General features: G+C 42.0%; 1 protein-coding gene across 2 annotated transcripts; it reads right to left on the bottom strand.

Moving 5' to 3' along the window:
* Nucleotides 1-1,007: 1,007 nt before the first annotated feature.
* fgf13b (fibroblast growth factor 13b) lies at nt 1,008-22,696 on the bottom strand. 2 transcript variants are annotated; one of them, XM_083986509.1, is made up of 5 exons: nt 22,466-22,696; nt 10,929-11,039; nt 7,855-7,958; nt 5,770-5,968; nt 1,008-2,412 (listed from the first exon to the last, which is right to left on the bottom strand). In XM_083986509.1, the coding sequence occupies exons 1-5, from the start codon at nt 22,512-22,514 to the stop codon at nt 2,273-2,275; spliced, it is 603 nt and encodes a 200-aa protein (XP_083842635.1). In that variant the 5' UTR covers nt 22,515-22,696; the 3' UTR covers nt 1,008-2,272. The 2 variants fall into 2 exon arrangements, with proteins under 2 accessions (XP_083842635.1, XP_083842634.1); XM_083986508.1 differs by lacking the exon at nt 22,466-22,696 and adding an exon at nt 11,572-12,055.
* Between the last annotated feature and the right edge of the window lie 5,060 nt (nt 22,697-27,756).

Genomic DNA, 27,756 nt, shown 5'->3' with positions numbered 1-27,756 from the left:
TTCAAATCCCGGTTGGTTAGTGGACTGGCAAAACATGTATAAAGTTTTAACAGGCTCTATCAGCCTGTGTCCAAGCTGATAAGACTGCGGCTGGATTTCTGAGTCTCTCAGTCAATACTGGACTTCTACTGACAGCAGCTGGAGCAGAGAAAGTAGTCCAACTTGACTCACTTCTTCTCATCCTGTAAGTACCTCAATTGCTACACAATGTTCACTCAGTACTGTGTATGATATTAATCAGCTAATGAGTTAGTTTGTTTGGTAAATGTTGCTAACGCTAGCTACCTCTCTGCTAGCAGCGCTAACCGTAGCCTACCTGTACCTGTACCGTCTGAAGGTTAGCATTGCTAACAGAAAGCTTAGCATTATGAAGTGTGGGCAAACTTTTGTGGCTACATGTTCAATCTGGTTTAACGTGGTGTAACTTTATTCAGTTTTATGTAGAGTTGTGTGCTTTTTTATCACTTACAGAGGACTTGTTTGTTGGGGTCTGTCAGGCTTTCTGCAAGATCTAGTGGCAGAGTGGTTTTGTTTTGTTTTCTGACTACCTCGTCGTCACTACAGTATCAGTATCATAGAGAGACTACAACTGATTTTGATATTTTTCAGCCTGCAGCCCCTCCAACCTTTTTTTTTGTTTTTTTTGTTTAGTAGCTATATTTTTTTCACATACCGGTATGTTTGAAAGCTGAAAAAGAAGAGAGAGGGCGAGCAACAAGGATTACAGTAATACAAAACAAAACAAAACTCACACACTGATAAATGAGCAAGCAGGGGTTTATAAATATATTGCCTACATTTGGTTTCCCAGGTTTAGATAATTTCTTTTTGTCTCGCAGTACAACAGAGGAACACATTTCAGCTGGGCTACTGCAAGGAAATCACTTCACCTGATCATGAACAACTTTCTTTCAAAATACAACAATATTGTCAAGTTAACATGTAATATTACAGACACAAAGCTTTTCAACATTAAAAAAAATTAACAAATCACACAGGACAGTTGCTTCACTTCTTTAGAAAGAGTTTATTTAGTGCATTTCTAGTTTGTCCACAGCAGGAACCAAAATATTAAGATAATCTGTGCTCCTATTGGTTCACCAAAGTTCTGGTCCAACACCATTGGTCCACTCATGTTCTGGTGCAATACTATTGGTCCAGTAGTGTTCTAACACCCTCATGTTGGTTCACTAGTGTTGTGGTATGACACTATTGGCTTACAAGTGTTCTCTTTTGGTCAGGAACACATAAGACCAGAAAAAAAGGACCTTCGGCGGCATGCTGCTACTGAGCACAGGTCCACAAGCTTCCATGCAACAACAAACAAACAAACAAACAAACAAACAGCAAGGGACAACAACAACAAACGGAAAGATAAACAACAGCATTGCTTGTAAGAAGTAAGCATGGAAGCATATACAGTAAACCTTATTTTAACCTGCTAAAGCCCTCAGGAGGTTTGTCTGATATACAACAGATCTTAAAAAGGTAAAATCCCCCCCAACCCCCCAACCCCCCCTACCCAGACATGTGTGCGCACACATTCGGTCTCACTTGCCCACACACACACAACACACCTACTGCAAGCACAGCATGTACTGTACTTGACCACGCACGCTCGCACACACACACACACACACTCACGCACACACACCTGCATGCAAACAAATGATCAGTCCTCATATGTGTACAAGGAATACGTTCGTCATTTTTAAAAATATGACTTAACCCCATGAGCTCTGTGTAAACATAGCGTACGGTAGAATAGATAAAGACTTCCTTCCTTCCTTCCTTTGTCGCTCTTAAACGTTCTAGCCACTCGCCTTTTCATACAGTAGCAACACCTTTTAGTTAATACTTGTACTCTTTGGTTCTCTGTAACAGTCTGTTTTCTAGGACTGTGTGACTGACTGACTCACTCTCTCTATCCCTCCTTTTCTTTCTCTCCCTCCCTTCTTCTATCTGGGTATGATACAGCAGGAAGAGTAGTCAGGGGAAGAGATTCACATGTCCTGTCCCTCTGCAGATCAGAGCAGCAGAGGCAGAATGGATTGATTGTCCTTGATTTATTTACATCACAGTCAGTCACAGTGGGCTCCGTGGAGTGGAAGAACACATTGCTGTCCTCCTTCGTTTTCTCCTCGCCTCCTCCTACCCCTCACTAGCCTGATGTGTGGGCATGTCGGCCTGAGATCCGTGTGTGTGTGTGTGTGTGCGTATGTGCATGCGTGTTTGTGTGTGCTTGTGTGTGTGTGTGTGAGGGGTGGGGGGGCTAGGATAAGTCATTGTTGCTGGGCGTCTTCCCTCCGCCGTTAAGTAGAGCCGAAGCGCTGCGACTCTTGGTCGGTGTGCCGCTGCCAGACCGTGAGAGTTCTGTCAGATCGTGGAGTGAGGGCTCCCTGTACATGGCCACTGCACACACGCACAAACACACACACACACACACACACAAGATGAGAATCATTAATTCAACTATTGATACGGCTCCCAGTGACTCACACATTTTTGGTATGCACAGTCTTCTTCAGTAAGTTTTGTACATTTAGTTCTCGTGGCTGCAGACAACTTGATGCCAACCGTCTGATTAATTCCTGTTTCAAGCCCTTCCCAAGTTTAGTTTGCAGTTGTAACATAATACTGTTTAAAATATGGAATAATAATGATTTACCAGTCATCAATGAGTATACAATTAACAAACAAATGAATAGACGCTGGAGCAAACTTTATAACAAACTACATACATAGTAATGAGTATTCATGTGTTAGCCTATATAAATGAAGAATTCTGTTTTAATGCTTAACTAATGCTTAATAGTGTGTACTTATTATAAAGTGTTACCACTTGGAGTTGTTACATCCATCTGATGAGTGCAAGTCCCAATATCTACTCCCTTTTCAGCTCTGTGTTCTCAACTAAATCCTGAGAAATACAGTATTTTGGCTCTTAAGCAGGCAAATGTTTCACAGTGTTCACCAGCGAGCCACTGATGTACTGTAGCACGTCTGCTGTTTGGTGCTTGGCAGGTAATGCACAGTCAGTTTTTAAAGCTTTTTTCACTGCCCACACTAACTGCTGAAATATTTATTTGATTAGAGCGTTTCAGCCTGTCTGACCTTCATCACGTATATGTACTGTATATATGGGCTGCATCACAGCACATCCCTATAGTATATATACGCAGTGGAGCTGCCTCGGATAGACTTGACATATTGTAATCAAATAAATATTTCAGCGGAGGAGAGCGAGACAGTGTGCCAGAGTTCCTCTCATTGTTTTGAAGTTGCACTGAGAACACCTGGCTGCTGCGGCTGACAGTGATGAGTGTAAGTCAAATATCACAAAAGTAAAACGAGGAGCTGAAAGGTGCTAAAAGCCTCTGTGAAAGCTCCCAGCCAGATAATAACTCTCTGTGGATTCATCACTATCATCGACCCCTTTCAACTACAAGTAGTCATTTGATCTACTGTTAATATGGAAATATTGATTATACTGATGCAGATTTACACCATGCATTTACATCATGTCTTTAATATGCACTCTGGTCTCTAGCTGGAGCTCTGTACTGGTGCCGTCTGAGCCAGGTCTCCTTTGGATGAAATGACATGAAATCCTCTTATATTAATCTGTAAATGATGAGTTCAGGAAACAGAGAGTGGGTGGGTTGTTGTGGGCTGGAAGTTATTGCGCCAAGCTGGACATTTCACATAGATTTAATTGCGTTATGAGTAATAAGCTCTGGAAGACATCAATGTGTGATTCTCACAAACATGAAAAAGATCGGGCTCTACTTTCAAAAAACATACATGCATGTCGAACATATAGGCTATATAGGCCTACAACGTGGAATACAGTATGGATGTAACTGTCTCATAATCACACAAAAGAAAGGCTTTTTTTCACTTCTTTGGCACAAAAAAGTTGTAACATGCCCAGTTCAGCTTTTCTCTACTAGCCTTTTACACCTTTTTACATTTGGGGTATTTCATTGAAAAGATTTTAGTTTGGTTAGACTTCACATATTGCCTTGCACCAATCAGACTTACAGTAACAGCAAAATAACGGACTCATTCTCTGAAATACGAAGCGATGTTCTTTGTTTATTGTGCTGCTGTCTGTTAAATCAGGTCTCTAGGCTACTTTAAAGCTTCAGTTGGTAACAATTATTCAGTCATATTTGCTGGAACTGTCACTATATTCTGATAGTAGGACATGAAATGGGTCATTTAGGACAAAACCCAACTCCTCTGGCTCCACCTACAGCCTGTAATCGTAATTTGGCAGCTCCCGGTGCTGTTCCACCAGTCAGGTAGAGGGAGCTGGAGGAGCAGCCAATCACAGCTCGTACACGCCATGCAGACAACGGCCGGCGTTTACACAGCAAAAAAACAAGTAAGAAGAAGACTGTTGTTGTTACAGTTAGCTAACTTTGCCAGTGTGTGTTACATGCTGAGAGAGAGTCTCCGGTTGCTATGGATACGGTACGCTACTGTGTCTGTGTGGGGCTTGGAAGAGGTTAATAGAGGGACCTGACGGTGTATTGTCTTGAAATTTCCGTCAAAGGCGCAGACTTAAAGGGATAGTTCAACATTTTGGCAAAATGGCCCATTGCCATAATCGCTATAGTCATAGTAGTAGGTTCGTTACCTTTATTTGTCGGTGCAAGCTATTTTTAGAACGGAGGAGCGGAGCGTCTGGCTGCTCAGAGCTACGCTACGGAGGCTAATGGGATTTCTTGGTTTCCCTCATCAAACTCATCAAATACAAAATCCCAAAACTCCAAAACACTTTCGTGGACAAGTTGTGACCTGCACATTCACCACGCTATGAGATAATAATGGAACGTTACGAAACGGAGCCGTTTTCGAGGTAAATACAGGGTAAATACAGAGACTGCTTGCTGAAAAACTGTCCCTGAACGCAACGCGCATCAGCGGTTTTGCATGAATTTACCTCTAAAACAGCTCCGTCTCGTAACATTCCATTATTATCTCATAGCGTGGTGATTGTGCAGCTCACAACTTGTCCACGACAGCCTTTTGGAGTTGTTGGGTTGTGTATTTGATGAGTTTGATGAGGAAAACCAAGAAATTCCCTTAGCCTCCATAGCGTAGCCCTGAGCAGCCTTCTGCTCCGCTCCTCCGTTCTAAGAATAGCTTACACTGACAATTAAAGGTAACGAACCTACTGCTATGACTATAGCGATTATGGCAATAGGCCAATTTGCCAAAATGTTGAACTATCCCTTTAACTTTCACCTTTGTCAGCTTACCAACTGTAGCTTTAACTGACATCTGTAAGATCAAACCACACGTACAGATGTTCAGCCAATAACAAGGTATTTTTTGCCTACACTTGACGTGGATTGTTTTTTATTCATGAATATTTAAAGATCTCATCCAGATGTGCTTAAAGACCCTGACCCTACTTACTGATGAGTGACTGAAAATTGTGCGTTCTTAGGATTTCATCAAAGTTGGAACAGATTGAGGTATTTCTCATCACATTTACATACATTTTCATTTCATTTTTTAATTACTTTTTCTGTCACTGTTTTCCAATACTGAGTCACTGTAGCATCTAGTCTGTACAGGAGAAGTAGTGCTGCGCGTAGGGAGCAGTATAAACACAATAATTGCTGAAGCTTTTGGCAAGACCTGTAAACAAACAGCTGTTAGTGCCAGCTACGTATCAATACCAAAAGTTAAAAACAGCTCCAACGTCTTTTTAACATGGATACTTTTTCAGAAAAAACAAAAAAAACATCCTACCTTTGAGCGGTTTCGGTATGAAATGTGCTGCGGCCTTGTTTTTCTTGACGTGGTTCCCCTTCATGATTCCACCCTCCTTGTTGAGTCCCAGGTACCAGGCCCGGCCCGAGGCCTGCTGCCGGTACAGCATGGAGGAGTAGGTGACGTAGTAGTTCTCAAACACCGACTCCTTGAACTTACACTCTGGGGTAAAATGCTCCTGAGGGGGAAAACGTGACAGACATGAGGAGAAATCACAAAAGAAAAGACGACAGGCAGGAGATTAAGCAGACATGGAGAGATGGGGGGGTGTGCAGCAATGTTCCCTCTAATTTTCAAAACTCCTGAGCAGGAATTCAACTCCCTGAGCGACTGTGAGCGACAGCTTAAGCATAGGCTACACAGTACGTCCACATGCTGGTGCTATGGCCTCACCTCTCCAACTCCAAATATCAATACAATTGGCTATTACTATAATGATTAATAACAGATTATTTTGACAACATTACCTAGGCTACTCCATATCTAGGTGAGTTACAGTTAATGATAACAAAATACAATATTGTTTTGGCAAAATAGAGTTTGCATTTATTGCCATATTACAGTAACAATATGAAAAAAATAACTAACATCAAGTTGGTGTCATCAACTCTTGGCACTGAAGCATTCTTGATATGAACAGTAATAATAATTATCAAGCAAAAACTTAAATCGTAGTTGCACTACAGACCACGGTGAAGGTCATAAATTTAACAATTCAAAGTGCACATTAGGGAGAAATGAACAGTAAACTAGTCGGGGATATTTGAGTGTGCAACTTTTTTCGTCTTCTGGGCAAAGAGGTGGGGAACAGTGTGCAATTGCACAGTAAAACACCTTAGAGGGAACAGTGGTGTGCAGTGTGAGCTGGTGCGGTGGGAGTAGCAGCTAAAACAGAGCAGAGTCGCAGAACGTGCGAGTGTGGAATTACAGCTCCATTAAAAAGTGTTCAGTCATTCCTCCTCCATGTCGCCTTCAGTGTCTTCATCCATCAGCCGCTCTGCTCTTTGAATCATTATCTCGGCCAGGCTCTAGTCTCCCAAGAACAAACTGCGCCAACTTAGGACAGCTGACATTTGCATTTCCTTATTCCTGCGTCTCCATAGCAACCAGCTACTCCCTTGAATACCAACCAGCCCACTGAGAGAAAGATGGTGCCCAGGTTGCCGGGGGAAACGGAAAGATACAGATAGTGATTTTTTTCCCTCTGTGTCAGCCATTAATCTTAAAATACATTTTGACTAAGTTTTGTGTCTGTCTGATCTTCTAATGGAAGACAATATAATGCGGCTTGTGTGTGTTTTTCTATAAATATATCTGTGTGTTTGTGTTTCTTTTTCTTTTAATATCAGGTGAAGAAGATGAAGCCAGCGATAGCAATGTTATGACTGAAGCCGGGACGACCCACAGCTCCCAGGACTGTACGTGATGGGCCAGATATTGTGTTGGTGTACGTGCCTGCACAGGCGTAGCAGCGTGGCTGTAATTACATTGAGGTGCGTATCTTTTTTCTTTTCTTTTCTCTCTGCTAGTTTTCATCTTTTTTGGTTCAGCTGTCTTGTTTAGATTGCTGGAGGTGTTTGTGTGTGTTTTTGTTATTGCATCTACACCACCCACCATCAGTCAAGAGCTAAAGTCAGGCCCTTAGCGCGCTGCACTGCAGCCAACGCTGGCTTCTGACCCGTCTGAGAAGAATATATGCACAACGGGGATGTATGTGTTTATCGAGCTGGGAAAAGCATGAAAACAAATTTCAGGAGCCTTGTAAAAATGGACACAAAGAAATCCTCCTATCAAAGCATGACTGAAGGGAGATAAACAAAAGGAGGCTGGAGGATGATCTGAAATCAATCCTGAGAAGCTACAATATCAGGAGACAGATAAGGGAGACTCAGACACTGGATTATAACACCCAATGGCGGCTGACTCACAAGGCTATAGGCTGTGGTTAAACTATCGACGCAGCGATAGGCCGATAATGAAACTGGTCTCACTAAGAGCTGCTGCTTCGTTAGTCAACGCCATGTGACGATGATGATGTTGTTGTGCGAGTGTGTCGTGACCTACAGAGGTGTAGAGAAAGCCTTCGTTGTTCATTGCCAAGTAGAGTTTGGTCTGGACGCCCTGGATGGCCACCACACGAAGTCCCACCGGGATCAGGTTGAACACAGCTATGTACAGCATTCCCACACACATACGCCAACACAGACACACACACACACACACCCACAGACATATACACAATAAACACACAGCAAACAAACAAGCACTCACACAGAGAAACAGAGAGAAAAACCCTCATCAATAACAATGTCGTGTCCAATATGATGAGACATCCATTTTGCCACAGCAATGCAATTTTACAAGGTCAGCATGGCACTAAAGCTCCTATATTACACTAATGACTGTGCGCTTGTAGAGCCCAGCACTGCCCAGGGACGAAGAGGTTACACTCCAAAGCAAGGTTTGCACAGCATTTAGTAGTGCAAGAACATGTTTCAGAAATACAGTCGAGGATTACACATAACACACTTTTTTTTTTTAATCAATAGATCAATAATTTAGCCTAAAATCTTGGTCATGAAAAATGTCCAAGGCTACAGCAAAACAGTATATCTTACATTTGTGTGTTGATATTCTTAACAAAAATACATAAATACATTTACTAACCCAACTTAAAATCACATGTAACTTTTGCTGACAGTTTCCTGTAGTTTCCAGCCCTAAGCAGTCTGTGGTAAAAAATTAATAGTGATTCTCTATCTCTGTCTCTCTCATAATGTTTCTCCTCTGTATTTTAACAGCAAGACCACAAGGGTATTCTTGAGATTAAATATCTATAGGAAACAAACAAAGAGTGCTATTTCCACCTGATCCCCAGCAGAAGTTACACCACAATGAAATATAACAGCACAGACTGTTGGATTAATTTCTGGGTATTGTGTATCAACAGTGACAAAAGCCAATTAAGTCTTCCAAACTAATCAAGTGGGTTTTCTTTTTTTATATCAACCCTCTGATACGGCCAATTCAGGAATTTCTCCTGAAAAAGTGCCTCTACATTGGCATGCCTACCGTACAGTCTTTGTTGTCTTGGTTACAATATGTGTAGCTTTGTTGAACCACATGAACTGCTGTTTTCATATGGGAGTCGAACACTGCTCTCCTTCTGTGATTTGTTGACCCATCCAGCCCAACCTCGGCCTGACACAGAGTTTGTTGCTCTTCGTACAAGGTTTAATTTAAATTAATCATGGCCACTAGATGCTGCCTAACGACAAACCCTAACTATGGGTCATAATAACCAGCTGCACAAAAAACAAATGGGCTGGTTTTACACAGGACAGTCCCGCTAAAGGGTATGAATAGATTTAATAGTGGGGTAAAGCATGCACATCCAAACGTGTTACAAAAAAACAAAATTGACTTAGAAGAAAAGAGTGAAGTCTGCACACTGTATAAAGCTCCTCAAGTGTTTATTATAGATCTATAATAAACACTCGAGGAGCTTTATACGGTGTGCAGACTTCACTCTTTTCTTCTATATGAATAGATTTAAAGCTTCAGTTTCATGTGCAGTTATAAAACTGATCCAAATTTGAGCTTTTGTTGTTATTCTTGTTGCCAGTTGGTTTGCTTTCAGTAGGCCAGGCAAGAAAGTTATTTCTATGTTACAGTAAAAGCTCTGTCTGTAGCAAGGACATAATTATTCCTGGCAGTTTGATGAGTCAGGCCCTTGTTTAATTATACTCATTGAGCCAAACACGTTCTTTATAATGTGGTTATATGGAGACATGGATTACATGGATTATCCATTCAAACCCAGGCCTCATGTGGGACTTCACATGCGTAGGCATTTACGTGATGTATATACCATGTAATCATCTAATTAAAAAAATACACACTTCCTTGGCAGCCACGTCTTTCTCTTCTGCACACAACAGTTGGTGGCCCGAGAAGAAGCCGAGATTGATGCGTGGCGCTGGCAGCACCAAGTGTGCACGAGAAAGAGAGAGATTGCTGTCTGAGCCACAACAACACGATTGAATTAGCCGTATCAATCACACATTGTAGCCGTGTTTGTGTGTGTGCAAAAAAAGGGAGACGGAGATAGAGCAGGCAAAAGGGAATTTGTTCACTGGTGCAGGTCTACCTCCTTCACAGATCTCAACATTGCACTGTATTCTCTACTGTAGTAATTCTTTGTAGTCTCAAACTACACCATGAGCCGTTCTTTTATCTTTTTTTTTGTTTTACTTTATAAGCTGTAAAGATGTCAGACTGAGGTATTAAGTCTATTGAGTCAACCTGTTGAAATGCTGATACACAGGTATCGGCTTTCCTAAAAAGAAACACTATTCTCGGCTGTTTGACTCATTTTCTTTTTCCTTTTTATACTAAGACATAAAAGTATGGTGGCCCAGAGAGTTCAATGTACTACAGCTTCAGATAAAACACATGCAAAGACACAAACACACTGCATATTCAGAAAACACCATAAATTTCACAGACAGCCACTTCAATTTCAGTCCTACAACACAACAGAGAACTTAATGTTCAGTGCCCGATTGTGACCTTTGAAGTTGAAAGCAATAACGAATAAATCCCAGCCGAGTTTATTACTTTTACTGTTATTTTTGCCTCTCAGGAAAGTCAGGGAGAGAGGGAGGGAGACCGAAAGAGAGGCTGGGACAGAGAAGATACATAACAAATCCCTGTTTTTGTGATTTATTTACTTACTTAATTTTCTGTAGGTCAATTAATTGTTAATCTTTTAACCTTTAAAACCTGCTACACAGGACCGTGAATCGTTCCCTTTTCCAAGCAAAATTACCAGGGTTGTAGGTTGATCTATTCTTTGTTTTATTTGATGGTTACCTGAATAGTTTTGGACTGCTGGACAGATTAAAAAAAAGCAATTTTAAGATTTCATCTTGGCCTCTGGGGAATCATTATGTGCTTTTTTTCCCACTGTTTTGGGACATAGCCAAAATTATGAATCTAGAAAATGACTGGCCAATTAATTGATGATGGAAATAACTGTTAGTTGCAGGGCACTTTTTTGTCGGAAGGCACATGTAGGACACTGAAACATCTGGATGACCAGTAACCTTTTCTGTGCACCCAAAGCACAGGCTTACCGTAGGTGCTGTCCTCATCCTTGGTTCCATCGATGGTGCCATCAGGCTGCATCTGCAGCTGGAAGCCCTGGCGACTGGAAAGCCTGGTCACAATGCCCTTTAACTGGGGCTCTGGGAGGAGAGGAGAGAAGAGAGGAATCACATTAACTGCATTCATTCCTTATTACTGTCATGTGATCGCATGTATCAAATCCAGCAGTCTGCAGGAAGCCGGAAGTGTCAGAAGGGGGGAGGCTGTTTATATTTCCAAAGGCAAGGCCTTCAGGGCCCAATATCAATCCCTGACCCCTGTACAGAGTGGCGTACATGAAAAACAAATAATAATTGACAGATGCCACATTATGATCGAAGCAGCAGGAGCCTGACTGTGTGCCCTGTTCCAGATAGACTCTGCTACAGCACTTTTTCTGCAGGACAAAGCAAAGTTATTTACATGATGTGATGTTTGTGGGGTCATCCGGCACCATTCATTCTTGTGCTCCTGTTAGAGGGAGACTATCCACAGGATGAGAAATGATCAAGTGATGGGGACGAGAGAAAATGGTGTTGGTTGGTGATGATGGTAATGATGAGGGTGAAGATGGTTGAGGTGGTGGTGGTATAGCCCATGGCTCTCAGACTTTGCTCTCCCCCACCCTCAGACCTGGTGGTCGCCTTCTCTTCCGTTTCTTCCTCGATCCAAACAATTTGACACGCGAGAACACATTCAGCTTGCTCGGCTTCTCGTTTGTGCCTTTGCTGTTGCTCGGGCTGCCGCTGCCGCGGCAAGCGTTCGCCTTCTCCCGCTCCCTCGCCTGCCGCTTCTGGCGGATCAGGGAGCTGGCGATCGCCGCTGCCCGGGACATGTTCCCCCGGTGGAGCGAGACGAGGCTGTGCGTCCCGGTCGGAGGGGAGAGTTCGCGGATAAGGCGGTGGGGGGTGTGTGGGGTACGGGTAGGGGGTCTACACCACCCACGGCTCAGTTCGCATCACACACCATCCGCTGCAGTCTCGCAGATAGCCGTGATGTTAAAAAGCGTCCAGAATCCTCCATCCGTGCGTCCGGGCGCTTCATGGAAGTCGTTCAAACAAATCCAGTAATGTGGCACAGACGCCGCCTCACATCCCCCAAGGGGTCTGAGTGGCAAAATCTGTCTGGTCCTCCCCCCCAGGGGCTTCTTCTGGCTGTCCCGAGAGAGAGAGAGACACACACACAGAGAGAGAGTGAGAGAGCGTGCAGGAAGAAGAAGGTGTGCGCGAGGCTCCAGCCCGGGTCCAAGTGGCGAATCAACAGCTTAGGAGCTGCTGCTGCTGCTGCTGCTGCTGCTGCTGCGAACGACACCGGCGGTTGTTGTTGGTGATGGCTGCAGCTGCTGCTTCCTCCTCTGATGCTGCTGCTGCTCTGCACCGCTCCCCCGGCGATGCTCCGCTCCTCGACGCCGTCCGTGACAGAAATGCAGCAACCGGAATGTTTGTCAATGAAACAGCTCGGGGCTGGTTCAGTGGGAGAGGGATCATGATGCAGCCGTGCCGTTCATAAAACTGCTGCAGCCCTGCCCGCCCCGAGGAAGACGAACGAGGAGGGGGTTGGAGGGGTTGTGTGTGGATGTGTGATGTGTGTGTGTCTGTGTGGGGAGGGGGTGGAGGGGAGGGAAGGGAGGGGGGGTCGGTGATTGAGAAGGTTATAGGGCAGATCTTTCTTATCGGGCACCTGTAGCCCTGAACCCCACGTGGCATGATATTTACATGTTACACCGAATAGTGATGTGTGATAGGCAAGGAGATTTGGGGTGGGGGGTGGGGGAGGGCACTGAGGAGGGGGGAGGGAGGGAGGCAGGCTGTGTAATATAGGAGGAGTGAGGAGGAAAATGAACAGCGAAGTAAGAGACGAGGAACAGACAGGTGAATGAATGAGAGGAGGAATAATGGAAATGGGGGCGGAAGAGAGAAAATGAGACAGGCTGTGTTTGTGAGAGAGAGAGAGGGTGAGGGTGAAGGAGCTTGTAGAAAATACACAACCTGCATATGGACTTGGAAAAGGGAATGGGTGAAGAGAGAAGGAAAAATGAACCAACAGTATAATGAGAGACATCAGATGTGTGAAAGAGTGAGAAGGGGGAAAAAATATAAGCAAAGGGAATATTAAATATGTGAGGAGATGTATGGAAAAACAGATGAGGGTAAAAATGAGTGAAGCAGGAATATTGGGAGAGAGAGAGAGAGACCTGCTGTGTGTGACGGAGAGAGAGAGAAAGTGGAGTAAGAAAGGGAGGGAGAAAGGAGGGGCTCTCATCTTGTTTTGGTGCAGAGGTTCACCACTGTTGAAAGGCTGCAGCGTGCGGGAAGGAGGTGAATAACAGAGGCAGCACTTCAGTCTGGATGAGCTGCGTCGTTTTCCAGATGTCCCTCCCCTGCATTCGCACCAGAGCAGAGGCGCGCACACATGCACACACACACACACACATACGGCAGCAATCAGCCACTTCAGGCACATCGTCTGGCCACAGGCAGCCCCCACAGGAAAACAGATGCACAGCTGTCAGTGCCAGAAATGCAGCTGCAACGGCGCATGGCAACTGCAACTCCAAGCCGGTTTCGCTCCAAAGCAAGAGACGAGGCTGGCGGGGCAAAGACACCACCGAGACTCACAGCTGAGGTCGAACCTGTGGCACCTGGCGCCAAACAGCAGGCATGCAGGGCCAGTTCATGCTGTTCACCAGTGGAAAAGATAGTGGAAATCGATAGCTGGAGAGCAAGAGGATGTGGTGAGCAGTAAATTACATGCGGAAGAGGAGGCGAACCCAGTAAGCTGTAAGCCCATTGTGAGAATAAGCCAGTGGGTGGAGGAGAAAGTGATGGACTGTGGACAGGCACTGAGGTCAGGACCTGGTCACTGAAGCGGAGCCTATATAGGCTGTCCTTGGCTGAAAGAGCTGAAGTTACACCTATGGCCTTCTGTTTAGGTAAGACCCTTGTGAATGTGCAGATAAATATAGGCTATAGGTCCAATTGTGCAGTTCAACCCACATGCTATACTTTCCCTGAGAGCAATGACACTTCAGGCATAAAGGATTTCATAACCAATCTTCGCCGCCATCTAGAACATAAAAAAAAAAATGAAAGCAAACGTAAAAACCAATACCATGAAATGACTGAAAGCCTGTTCTGGCCCCCTCATCTTTCATTTATGAGATCTCCTGCTTTTAAAGCCACACCACGTGTCCCTAATAGGAAAAAGCCACGCAAACAGGAGCTGACAAAATGTAATGTAACAATACAAGCTGCAGGGTGTAAACAAACCGTGACAAGCATAAATACTGCCAGCTTTTACCCTTTGAATTAAATCGCCACGCTAACAAATGCAGATGTTACAGAAACAAGTGAATCGATGAGAGAATCAATAGAAAGAACATTACACAAATAGGCAGCCGGACAACACAACAAGTTTGTTCCCTGGACTTGAAAAAACATCCTGAATAAGCAAAGTCTAAAAATGTAAATATGAAGCAGAATCTGCAGAATTTAATGAAAATTAGGAATTTAAAAGAAAATCTGAGCTGTTGCATCTTGTCCATTCTGTGTAAAGGCCAGTGCACCTCTTTGAGATTTGCTTGGAGTTCTGTATCGCCCCCTACAGGCCGGTTAGGAATTTGATAGGCTACTTGAGAAGAGGGAATTAATAATGAAAACTACACTGCTGTATGTTTACAGCAAGCTACCCAGGGAGAGCTTTAATGTGTGTGATTCCCAGTCTGACCAGGAATGCCAGTTAGAGTATAATCAACCTCGCTCAATAGCAACCCAGCAGAACAGAGTTACACACTGGCCTCAGACCAGCAGAAGCAACAGCCAACAATGTGATACAGTGTTGATTAAAGAAACATGGAACTGATGTGCACAAGCTTTACTTTTATAGCTGTGTTTTGGTTCAGGTAGAAATGTGGACTACTGTATGTATAACAGTTATTTTGGTTGATGTTATTTAGACAGTAAGAAGAAGCCGCCCTGCAGGTCGACACCACTCTGGCTGCAAAGCTATTAGTCCGAGTGCAAAGTGCCAAGAATTCTTACACAAGGTCTCTGAGGGGCGTTTGTGCGAACTTGGCTCAAAACGAATTTTATTCATGCTCCCAGAATGAGCCCGGGATGTTGTGTTATGTCTAGTAGTCCTTTAAGGATTTCAGAAGTTAGGGTTTCTTTCTCCTATAATCTGCGCCGCGGGCGTGGAGGACACTGATCCAGCTCGAGATCAGGACTCACTTCAGAGCCATGACCCACAGCGTATTTCACTTTAAACTTCTTGGCACTAACAGGTGAACTGAAGCAGCGACAAGACCCGGAGGCGATGTGATTAAACGGTGTTGTGTCCGGACGGTTCTTCACGGCCCAGCAGAGGGGCGAGTCCGGCGCTGTTTTCAGCACCATGGACAGAGCTGCAAGTTTAAGCGTTGCACTTTAATTAGAAAATGGTGCAAATTTGTATTTTTTAAAATAGATAGGCTAAGTGAAACATTTAAAAACATTTTTAAATTCTATACAGGCTCAAAATCTAAAACATTAAGCCACTTTTTAGTAAGCAAGTTAAATAGTCTTTAACTTTATGTTTATCCCCTATAACTCTTTCAGAGCGCATTATAGGCTACACAGATGCAGAGTTGAGTTGATATTCGCGCAGATCCCTGTAAGAGTTATGTAACAGGATTATCGGAGGCCGAGTCAAATCTTGTTAATGCGAGTTGGTTTTTCCCGTGGTCCTACCTGAGGTCGATCGGCGGAGGGGGAAAGTCATGCTGCGCCCGTGGAGCTCTGGAGCCTTGTGCTCATGGCTTTTCGCTCTTCCTTGATGTGCGCTGGTCGACGAAAAGAGGAGGAATTACCGAAGTTCAGACCAGCGAATTCTCCACGGCATTGAATCCATTAAGGCCGCGCACATGGCGTTGACGGGAGATCATTACAGAACATTAGAGGCCATTAAGCCGTTGGAACCGGTCATTAATGATTCATCTCGAGGCCCCGCTGATCTGGCACAATGAGAGAGCGAGGGAGCCAGCAGGCCGTTCCCAAATCCAAGGATCTATCGAGGGAGCAGTGTGTCTGTTCAGACTCAAACGGGACTGTAAATGGCGCAGTAGTGGGCACATACACAGACAAAGGTCTAAATTACTTTCCTATTGTCTGTTGACCCACCAGTAACCCTTGACATGATGCCATAAACTTTACTCAAAAACATAAACATAACTGACATGTTACTTCTTCACATGTGTCCATAAGACCCTATATGTCCTAGAAGCCTGCTCTTTAGTCCCCTGTTGCCTTCAAAAGTCATGTTAGCTATTAACTGGTTAATCCCTTTGTCTATGAAAAGAGGAGGAAAAAAATGTGAAAACACATGTTACAAGATCACAAAGCCCAAGGGCTATTTCATGAAAATACATGATTTCCCCTCAGTCAAAGATATAACTTCAACCACCTTAAGGTCATTGTCATATTGAAAAAGACAAATATCAGCATCACAACTGTAAAGCACGAGCAAGGGAATGTTTATGATTATTGTTATTATTATAAGCCTATTATTATGCAGCAAAACAGACCTCTGTAAAAGCACTGTGAATTGGTGTTAAACTCAAAAGAGTGAGAAGAAGGCTTCACCAATAAGATTGTACAACTAAGAGGAACAAGTAAAACCCAAGCAACATCGACTGAAAGAGATCAAATTAAAGATTACCTGAAAAATAACCACCTTTATTATTCACACACGGCAATCCCTAACATACTTTTGTTCCTGGCTCTTTTTAAATTTTCATGACAAATTTATCCTGTGCAGTCAAATATTGTTCGAAACCATAAAATCTTATAAAAGTCCAATAGAGATTACAAACTTCCCAATATCTGTAGGAAGTTTGAAAAGTCTACCAGACCAATGCTGTATTATTACCCTCAACTAAAACTCTGCAGAAAGTAAAACGCAGTGAAATGTTGTTGAAGCAGAGGATCTATAAAATTGAGACAAACTCACACAGGATGCACACAAACGCACAAAAATACACACATCTAATGGCTTTGCACTACATCTCTCATCTCGGTCTGTGGGCTAACCTCAATGTACACCATCACAGCGCATTATATAGTAGGATATACCCACACTGCAGCGGAGGATTACACAGACTCAATATGGCCACCCATAACTGCATATTATAAGCCCATTAACTTATGCTGTTACTGTACTTCCTGTGAAGCAGCCTGCTAAAAAGAACAACACCCATATTACTGAGAAGATACAGAAAGTGTTACAGAATAGAGTGTCTGTGTATATTGTAGTACAAGCAGCTGAAGGCGCTGAAGCAGGATATTGCCGGAGAACTCACACACTCAGCAACTTGAAAAGTAAAACTATAGAGGAAGCAACATCAAAGGTATCTGAGAAAATCATCTCTGAAGTACATGTGCTTCTCGTTTTGATTTTCCAAATCTGAGTGAGACTACAGAATCAATCCTTCCCCAACCAATTTATTGTTGTTTTGCCCGCATAATTGTATCATCATGCTATCACTTCCTATGATCAGAGAATAACTCTATTACCGGTAGATTGACTAATTGTGTAACTGTATGTGAGACAGACTTTCCTTCTTTCTCTCTCTCTCTCTACTACTATTTTGGCTTTGGTCAAATACATTATGCCTCCCAAAATAGTTTTGTAGCCTTGGCTTGAAATAGAAAACCACTAAGATCTGAGCAGGTACGTTTTGGCAAAGGTTCCCAGACCAGCAGACTGGGCAGGTAGCCAGTTTCCAATCTCTGTAATTCAAGAAAACCTCTGCAGCTGTTGTGTTCCCCTTCAGTTTTGTTTTGTCATTTACTGCTAGTGATTCAAATGATCAGCCACTAGATGGCACCATATTGTCAGCGTTACATAGAAAATCCACATTTACTGTAAACCACTCAACCAAAATAGATGGATATAAGCAGCAACATCTGCTTTACAAAGCATAACCTCACTGAGTTGACCCTGCAGCCTGCCAAACGTCAGCCTGTCACCTTTATAACCTGTTTAATCTGTCCAAACAGCCAACAGGTTTATCTCCCTTTATTCTCATAAAGTCTGCAGTACTTACTTACTATTAAATCACTGCCAACATTTCTTCGTCATTCTCACTTAGCACAGTGACAGTTGTTACTTAACAATAGTATGCACTTATTTTACTGCAACACATACGTTATATTTACACTGCATAAATTCATAATGAAAGAATGTTGACATGAAATGACAAAATACAATGGGTTTTAATGTGCCATCTCACTGCACAAGAGAGATGCAACCACACTGCCACTTACGCGCAAGTGTATGGAGTAAGACAACTTCCAAAAAGATGTGTCCATGATTCTATACGAATGGTTAGAATCATGGACACATCATTGGAATCATGGACACATCTTTTCCAAAACAGAAATCAGAGCAGCTCAGACTACAACAAACTGAGGTATTCTCAGGATTCCATTATTCTACTCTATCTATACATAAAAAATAGCCATTTGCTGCAATATTGTTTAAGATCTCGTATAACCTTGAGTGTTTTTGTAGATGATTACGTTTGATGTTTTAAGATGATTAAATCATAATTATGATACTTTCTACAAAACGACCAGTCTTTATTATTAAGAACAAAAAAATAGAATAAGAATCTACAGCCAAGCTGTCGGCTCTGTGAGTTTATATGCTTGAGGTGTTTTGTACTAACAGTGGATGTAATGATTACCATGTTACATGCTAATAATGCAAATCCCAACATGCCCTTATGCTGTGTTCGTTTTGCACATTATGATTTGTAAATGTATACCATGCACAAAGTAAAGCTGGCACTGACGGGACTGTTAGTATTTTACTGGAATAAACCAAAATGACCAAAACTTTGACTTTAAGGTCAGGGGATCACAAAAATGGTCATGATGATTCATCCTCAGGGCTTGTGCATCATTACAGGAGTATATTACTTCCAACATTACATCAGCAAAATATCAGATGTGGTTCATATAGGATGGGCCTTAACTATGTAACATTGACCTCTGCTGCCATATTGCCGTGCCACTCAGGGTTAATTAACAGTAGTGTTTCCATGGTGTATCTTCTCCTGCTGCTTGTTATAAAAGTGCACGCACACACAGGCTTATAATCCACATTTAAAAGCCTTACCGCTGTAAGTACAAGATGTTAAAGGGATAGTTCAACATTTTGGCAAATTGGCCCATTGCCATAATCGCTATAGTCATAGCAGTAGGTTCATTACCTTTAATTGTAGGTGTAAGCTATTTTCAGTACGGCGGAGCGCAGCAGCAGGCTGCTCAGAGCTACACTATGGAGGCTAATGGAATTTCTTGGTTTCCCTCATTAAACTCATCAAATTCAACATCCCAAAACTCCACAGCGCTTTTGTAGACAAGTTGTGACCTGCACAACCACCACGCTATGAGATAATGACGGGACGATACGAAACGGAGCCGTTTTCGAGGTAAATACAGGGTAAATACGGAGACTGCTTGCTGAAAAACTGTCCCTGAACGCAACGCGCATCAGCGGTTTTGTATGAATTTACCTCGAAAACGGCTCCGTTTCGTATCGTCCCGTCATTATCTCATAGCGTGGTGGTTGTGCAAGTCACAACTTGTCTACAAAAGCGCTGTGGAGTTTTGGGATGTTGAATTTGATGAGTTTAATGAGGGAAACCAAGAAATTCCATTAGCCTCCATAGCGTAGCTCTGAGCAGCCTGCTGCTGCGCTCCGCCGTACTGAAAATAGCTTACACCGACAATTAAAGGTAATGAACCTACTGCTATGACTATGGCGATTATGGCAATGGGCCAATTTGCCAAAATGTTGAACTATCCCTTTAATGAGTTCTTGTTCTATCCAAACTTAATCCTGAAAACCACTATTATATTATACAGAGAACAGAACAAGGCAGTGTTATATTTCCACCAATGAGAGAGAGACTGAGAGAGACTCATTACTGAAGATATTTTAGTCAAAAGAACAAGAGATTTGACATCATACAGTATTTGTAAGAACATGTCTGATGTTGTTTGTCTCTTTATTACTTTTGTGTCAGTGAACAAGTTACTCCTATTCAACTGATTATTGTAGCCTTTTTAATTTGCTTAGTAACACCTTTCACCATGTCTTAATTTTATTTAAAATTTTCACTGATATTCTTAACATCTTTATTTGAATGTGCTAACATGATGTTTGTTTTTACTTACATAATCTAAAGCCATTGTGCAAACTCATAATACACTGAGAAAATATAGATACTAAATAAAACCATGCACTAGCCCTTTAACAGTTTTATTGAGACAACTCCTCACTGTTATGGATATACCATACACATCACAACTATATCCTCCAAATGAATATATGAGCCACAGTGTTCACATTAATGAGGAATCATACGGCTGTATTTATTACAGGACTGTTGTACTGGACTCCATTACAATGTGCAGGGGTTATTATTGTTGCCTCTCAGTGGATGTGTCCTCCTATAAATCACCCCTCCTTGTTTATTGGCTTCGTTTTTTATTGCTTTTTCTGTTTATTGGTGTGTTTGCTATGTATTATGAAGGAGTTTATGAGTAAAGGTTACCATAAATAAAGTTTATTACTAGTCTGTTACCAGCAGTTGGTTTCCGCTGCTCTTTCTGTCGCAACAACTGACCATCCAGGCACAGTGCAGTGTAATGGATAATGAAGCTTCACCAAAACAATCATTGTTAATTTAAACTTGCATATCTTTTGTTTTGGTTTTGAAGTTACATATATACCCTTATTGTACACGCTGTGATCTATTCATTAAGTCTGTTTCCATTTAATTTTCCATAACAGCTTTTACCAAGACAAAGGTAAAAACCTTTGTGGCATATTTCAAATTTCCAGCATTTCTACACAGTTTTTTTTTTTTTTTAATTAGAAGTGTGTGTAAAAAAAAAAAAAAAAAAGAGAGAGAGAGAGATTGAGAGAGAGAGAAATATCCTCTCCACTATCAGAGGAAAAAAACAAACAAATAATGTGAAGATTTGCACTGCCAAGCTAGCCCCATCAGGAAAGATCAGCAAAGTGGCTGTTAACCAGATTTGCCAAACCAGTCAAAGTCCATAAGATTGTCTCTCTCTGGAAACACCTGTTTCTAACCTACTGATGTTTGTTTTGCAGTTTGGCCTCACTGTCCCCTTTTGTGGCCAGAGGGACAAACTTGATTTGACCTGATGATGGAACATTTATGGGTGTTTTCCCCCCAGCAGCCTCAAGAGGTAACAGTGAGCTGGTTCTCCTTCACAAGCCAACCTTTGAAAACAAACTTCCATGGGCTGACATAAAAGTGAGATAACTACTTTATCAGATATTATATTTGAATGCACTTTTCTATTTTTCAAAAAAGAAAACACTTAAGTAGACTGGTTGCTTTGGAAAATGTTAGTCAGTTTAACTTTTATGTCTGCATTAAAGAGCAGCTGAGGACTGGGGCTACTGCAGCACTATAGCTTAACTTTGTAACAGCACTATTATGACAACACTTATTCAATGTGTTACTTCCTATTTAGGCCTAATGTTTTCACTGGTGCTTTCCTCTATGGCACAGTCAGGTCAGTGTAATAATAAAATAGTCCCACCTTTCACAATTCTTGTTAATTCTGATGATTTTCACATTTATTATCACATACGCGAATAGCTTCCAGTGCAAAACTCATAGAATTAAAACCTTGTAAACTTGATAGAGAGAACTGTGGTGGCTTAAACCTCTACTGTCTGTAATATAATTTTTTTTTCAGCTCATAATGAAGAGGGATTGTCTATGCTTTTGATTTCATAAAAGCATAGACAAAATATATAAAACATTCTGTATTTTATAAAATGCTCCACCAATAATAATTTATTTTTATTTTCGTGAAATTTTAATAAGCTGTCAAACAAAACGGTGAATGAGTCCGCTTATTTTTATGAATGGGTGCAGGTCTCATGCAGGATAGGCTACTTTAGATTTATGCGATTGCGCGTAGCTCGCGGGCAACTCCCTTTTTCGTCTCCATGGCAATGATAGTTTCAGTTTCCATTACGGCGGATACCGCGCGTCGATTTTATTGCTGTCCCGAGGGGAAGTAAACGAATTTTTGTGCATGTGCGATCCTGAAATGAGATGTGAGAGCCTGAGAGCCAGAGAGCCCTCTGTGGGGGAAGTGAGCACCGCTTTATGGATCACAGCTTAATGAAACTGTGAGATCCGTTAAGAAATGCTATTTTTTATGTGCATCATCTATAAACACAAATGTATTTAAGGTTTTTTATAACCTACGTTAAGTCCGCCAGTATTACAAAAAGGTCCATTTGTATTCTCTATATTGAAGAGTAGCCTACTGTGGAGACAATGGGGATGAGAGGTCAGCATGCTGATGTCAGCAGCATCGACAAAGCTTCACCACATTTCCCCCTTTGTGTGCTCATGATAAAGAAAAACAAAAACAGTGCGTAAGATTACGTCCTTCCTCGTGCCAGACTCTGACTCGGCATCACTCACCTTTGGCGGCATGGTCTTTATCCTCTTTGCCTTTCGTTTTTCCGCTCATGGAGCACTCCTGCTGCTGCTGCTGCTGCTGCTGCTGCTGCTTGTTGAAATCAAACTTCAGGTGAGAGATGCAGGCTCACCGCTTTACTTTTCCATTCTTATACTGTGTGTTTTCTTTTCCACGCACACACGCGACAATAGGGGTCCAACTCTCGCCCTGTGTCCAAGCCCCTCTCCTTCTCTGTGTCCAAGCCCCTCTCCTTCTCTGTGTCCCTGCCTCTGCCTCCCACTCTGTTTGAGCCCGATGTGTCTTCATGTCACCATACACCAAAAGGAGCGCTCCCTCACGTGCACGCGCAAAAAAACGGCATATTGAGAAACAAAGAAAGCTCACACACACACAAAACAGTTAAAATTCCTCTCACAAGGACCACAGGTTATTTGGAGAAGAATAGCCACTTAAAATCCTTATTTTATAAGATGTAATGATTACTAATTGTGGTTAATAATGCTTCACAGTTGTAACCAATTAAGAACACGTGTGTTGCCAAGTTGTAGAAACCCCCCTCCACAGTGACTGTTTTTATTATATCAACTACAACATTCCTTTATAGGTAGCTCTACAACAACAAACACATGACACATTATTAGAAAGTGATTATGATGTGACCTCCATGTCTACAGTTATGGTCTGCCGGTAAATTCTGCGATTACAAATGAAGCTATCAATAAACACTTGCATGCTTTCAGTCGTATACAATAAGGCTATATGTGACTATAAGCTTAATAAAAACTAATCAATCAAATCTTCAGTTGTTCCTTAATATCAAGAAGTTGTTAGTAGTTGATTGTTTCAGGAGCTAAAAAGACAATGCACGTGAGAGGGGTGTTCCACAACCTGGCAACATTAAACTTCTTATCATGGATCAAGCCATATTAAATGAACCATTAATGAAGACATTTTGACAGCCTGTGTAAATGAATCAGTTTTTCTTGCGGGAGGAATAGTATAGGATAGTACAGTACAGTACAGTAGACTGCTTAAGGAGGCCACTATCTTCACAAGGTTGTCTTCAGTGCAATAATTGCAGATCCACCTGCAAACTCAGCAATCTAACAATGCAAATGAGCCACTTCATTGATCATTTAATCAATTTGCGCTGGCTTGCGACGCCTTTTTTACTGAGGCAGAAGTAGGATACTGAACAGACTTGTCACCACCCTGTGATTGTTTGAAGTCTAATTTATAGAGGATAGGGTCCTTTTTTTCTATTTGGTATAAGTCCACTCAACAAAACACATCCTAAAGGCTTCAGTTTGTTGTGTTGTTAGTGTGAAGAAGTTGGGTCAGGGATAAATTTAGTTTTTTTGTGTCATCCTATGTCAGGTGGCCATGTGGTACAACAGGACTGGGCTGCTGAAGTAGCTCTTATTTAGTTTATTTAGAATCTGCCTCAGAGACCTAGTTTTTACAAACTTTATAAGGAGCAATGGAAGTTTAAGCTCTTTAATCACCCCCAGTGTATTGTTGGAGCTAGTATTTCTGCAGAATAAGGTTTTCCCACCTGATCGAGCTGAGACCTTACCGCAGTGGCCTTGTTTTGAGTCATTCCACCTCTGGCCATCCACCAGCTTTCTTGTGACACTGTCAAATTAAAAGCTTGTATGTTTGTTTGATTGAATTATCTGATGTAATCTGTTCGTCTTGAACCTCCAGTTCAGTCCTTGTGCATGTATTTGCAGAGAGTATATATAGACTGAAGCTGAAGTAACTGGTTTACATTTAAAGGAAACATTTTACCTCAGAAGTTCACATCTGCTGTGCTTTTATTTTTGTGTAATGCAAAGTGACTCGGTGAATTATTGTCTCAGTCCAGTCTCTTCTAGTGACATAAGTGGTGTCATAGAGCAGATCACAAGAGAGAAACATGTGGAATAATTCTGAAAATAGACATGGATATTTAAACAAAATTTTTAAAAAAAAATGAAGTTTCAAATAATAAAAATAAATATCTAACAAACAAACAATTGGATCAACAAAAAAGTAATGAATGAATAGAATATTTCAATGAAATAATGAATGTAAAATTTTGAAAAAATATTTAACCTGTGGTCTACAGAAAATGAGAAAATTGAAGTCCTAATGGACTCTATGTTGTTTTAGAAAACAGTGTTTGTATCCAGAGAGCCTCACAGTTACCTCCTCTGTGGGCTGCACTGACGGTTCCTATCACAGAGGCTCTATAATAGAAAAATGTGTCACATGTGATTTGTTGAATATTTATGTCCCCCCCAGTGACGCCGTAGCATACATATTCATGCTGTTTAAAAATTCCACTCACAGCATCTTTTACACTGGCTCATGTGACGGCTTTGTCAGACTGACTTGTATAACAGGCATGTGACGTCAAGTCCAAGTGGCTTTTTGACTCCAGCTACTAAATGAGCCAAAAGCTGGTCTTCTGCCAGGTCCTCCCCCTGGAGGATTACTGATCTGGGACCAGCTGCTCTGTTAGAACACAAAGTGCCACATACCGCTCCTGATATATAAAAATAAATAAAACAATGCTCCCGCACACAGGACTCTCACTGTCAAGTCAACCCTGTGATATACTTTATCTGGGAAAATCTGTTTTTAACCTCAATTAAAGTAAAGTAAACTAAATCTGCAAAGTTAGTTCATTATATTTTCATATGTCACTCGTGTGGCAGTGGTCAACTCCACATTCTTCCTGAGACACAGTGGAAAAATTGTAGCCCAAGTAAATCTAAATAAAATCTGCCAAATCCTCAGTTACACTAGTCACATTTTGCTGATTTCAGGTCAGCTGTGAGGGAACAGGCGCATCAGAGACATTGACCTCATGAGTCATTCACTAAAGGCAAAACAGCTGTGTGAGTCCCGGGAAGGAAAGAGGACATATTGGAAGAGTTGTGATTGATGAGAGGGTGACATGGGGAAAAAAAGGTTATTGACTTGATCCCATGGCCTGAAACCAGAGCCTGAAGTCTTCAACACTGCACCTGCTGCACCAAAGGGAGCAATTCAAGTGTCTAAATGAAACACTGGTTAATCCTCCTCCAATAAAACCCCATGATGCTAACTAACCTCGTCAGCAGCCATGTCAGCACTATCAAAATAAAATCAAGACACAATGAATATTTAACTCAGAATGCTCCTGTGGCAATGGGATCAATAAACTTAAACAACACAATCACTGAAACATTCATATAAATTTATCATCTCATTGATTGAGTGTCAAAACATATTGCTGTCCATGATTTGAGTCATGATTTTACCTGCTATTTGCAGAAAAATCAACACATTAGCTAAGTTAGAAGGTTTTTTTTTACTACATCATCTTTCTCTCTAGCCAGCTCAGTCTGTTCACAGTATATCGGATTACATAAATGCTCTTGTAATCAACTCGCAGGCAAGATTTTATTTAATAACCAATCGAATGACAATACAGTCTGGACAGGATTCTGTACCCGGGAGACAAGCTTCCCCAACCAGCATGCTATTCCTGGTTTTAACCCAGTTTGCCCTGCCTTCCTCTACCGCATTTACATCTGACATGCTCTGACGTCAGTGACCCTCCTCCTCGTCCTTCACTGCTGAGTTACTGAGAGACGTGGTCCCAGGATACTAATCAGCAAGAAGTGATTTAATTTAAGTGTTACCACAGGTGCAGAGAAGGTGCTAATTGTTATCTTCAAGTGCGGTTTCTGTCCTGCCCTAATATCTATAGTTTGCAAAAGGGCTGTTTTTAATGGCTCGCATAAGTTGCACTAAAAAGAGGGATAGTAACCCTCCTCACCCCATTTAAATCATCCTCAGCCAATAAGTTTCCACAAGGATTTTGTTGCCAAGGAGCTGCTGGCTCAAGGCCAGCTGTCAGTCACAGTGATTTGTATAGCCCCGCCCTGTGTAACTCACACTCTAATCAAACAGCCTTCAATGCTGACGATGGAGCTCGGGAGCTCTTTACTTCAGTGTGTTAAGTGCATAAGAAACTGAGGAGTTTTTTCATAATCTCAGTTTCTTCTGCTGCATCCAAGTGGCTCCATGTTGATCTTACCCGTAGAGATAGTGATATTTATTGTCCATGTTAAAGGGATAGTTCAACATTTTGGCAAATTGGCCCGTTGCCATAATCCCTATAGTCATAGCAGTAGGTTTGTGACCTTTAATCGTCGGTGCAAGCAATTTTTAGAACGGCGGAGCAGACCCGCAAGCTGCTCAGAGCTACGCTACGGAGGCTAATGGGATTTCTTGGTTTCCCTCATCAAACTCATCAAATACACAATCCAACAATTCCAAAACGCTCTGGTGGACAAGTTGTGACCTGCACATTCACCACTCTATGAGATAATAACGGAACGTTACGAGACAAAGTTGTTTTTGAGGCAAAGTCATGCAAAACCGCTGATGTGCGTTCCCGTCAGGGGCAATTTTTTGGCAAGCAGTCTCTGCATTTGCCTCGAAAACAACTCTTTTTGGAGTTGTTGGATTGTGTGTTTGATGAGGGAAACCAAGAAATTCCACGAGCCTCCGTAGCGTAGCTCTGAGCAGCATGGGCCAATTTGCCAAAATGTTGAACTATCCCTTTAAAATCTGGACAAATTAGTCTTTATTTGTGTAATTTGTGACTCTCACTGAATTCTCAGTGTGACAGTGGTACAAATAAAAAATGGTTCAAAAGTTGTCAGCACAGTGACTCAATAATATCAGGCATGTAGTAATATTTGTGTAAAGTTGAGGTTAGTGATTAAAGCAGCTATTGTGTTATTAAGCATGTAAGTATTTAAATGTTCACTTTTTCTTTGTGTAAGGTAGAATATTCTCTTTGCTCTTTGTGGCATAGAGTCCCTAACATTTTAATGTTATGTACAGTAAGGTAAAGTTAGAGGCAGCCTGTTGCCATGTCACGGTGGACGAGGGTCCTCACAAATATAGGAATCTGTGCATTTCCCCCCATCTGGGTCCACCACGTAAGCCACGCTGAAAAAGCTGCTTATCGGACAAGACTCATGATGGTAAACAAAATGATTAACAGCTTGTCAACAAACACCCACACAAACATACGCATGTCCACAGCTGTCGCTCTTTCTCGTTAACCATCAATATTTTCTGTTGGTCAATTTCAATCTGACATGACAGAATAAAATCACCTGCTCCTTAAACTCTGTCACTTTACACCTCCCTGTCTTTTCCTGTAAACGCATTCACTGTCTCTTTTTCCCGTCCTTACTCTGTCACGCATGCACACAACACACAGATTTGAACAAACACACACACA

This window comes from Trachurus trachurus (assembly GCF_905171665.1).
Source record: "Trachurus trachurus genome assembly, chromosome: 14".
NCBI lineage: Eukaryota > Metazoa > Chordata > Actinopteri > Carangiformes > Carangidae > Trachurus > Trachurus trachurus.
This window is presented reverse-complemented; position numbering and strand designations above follow the sequence as displayed.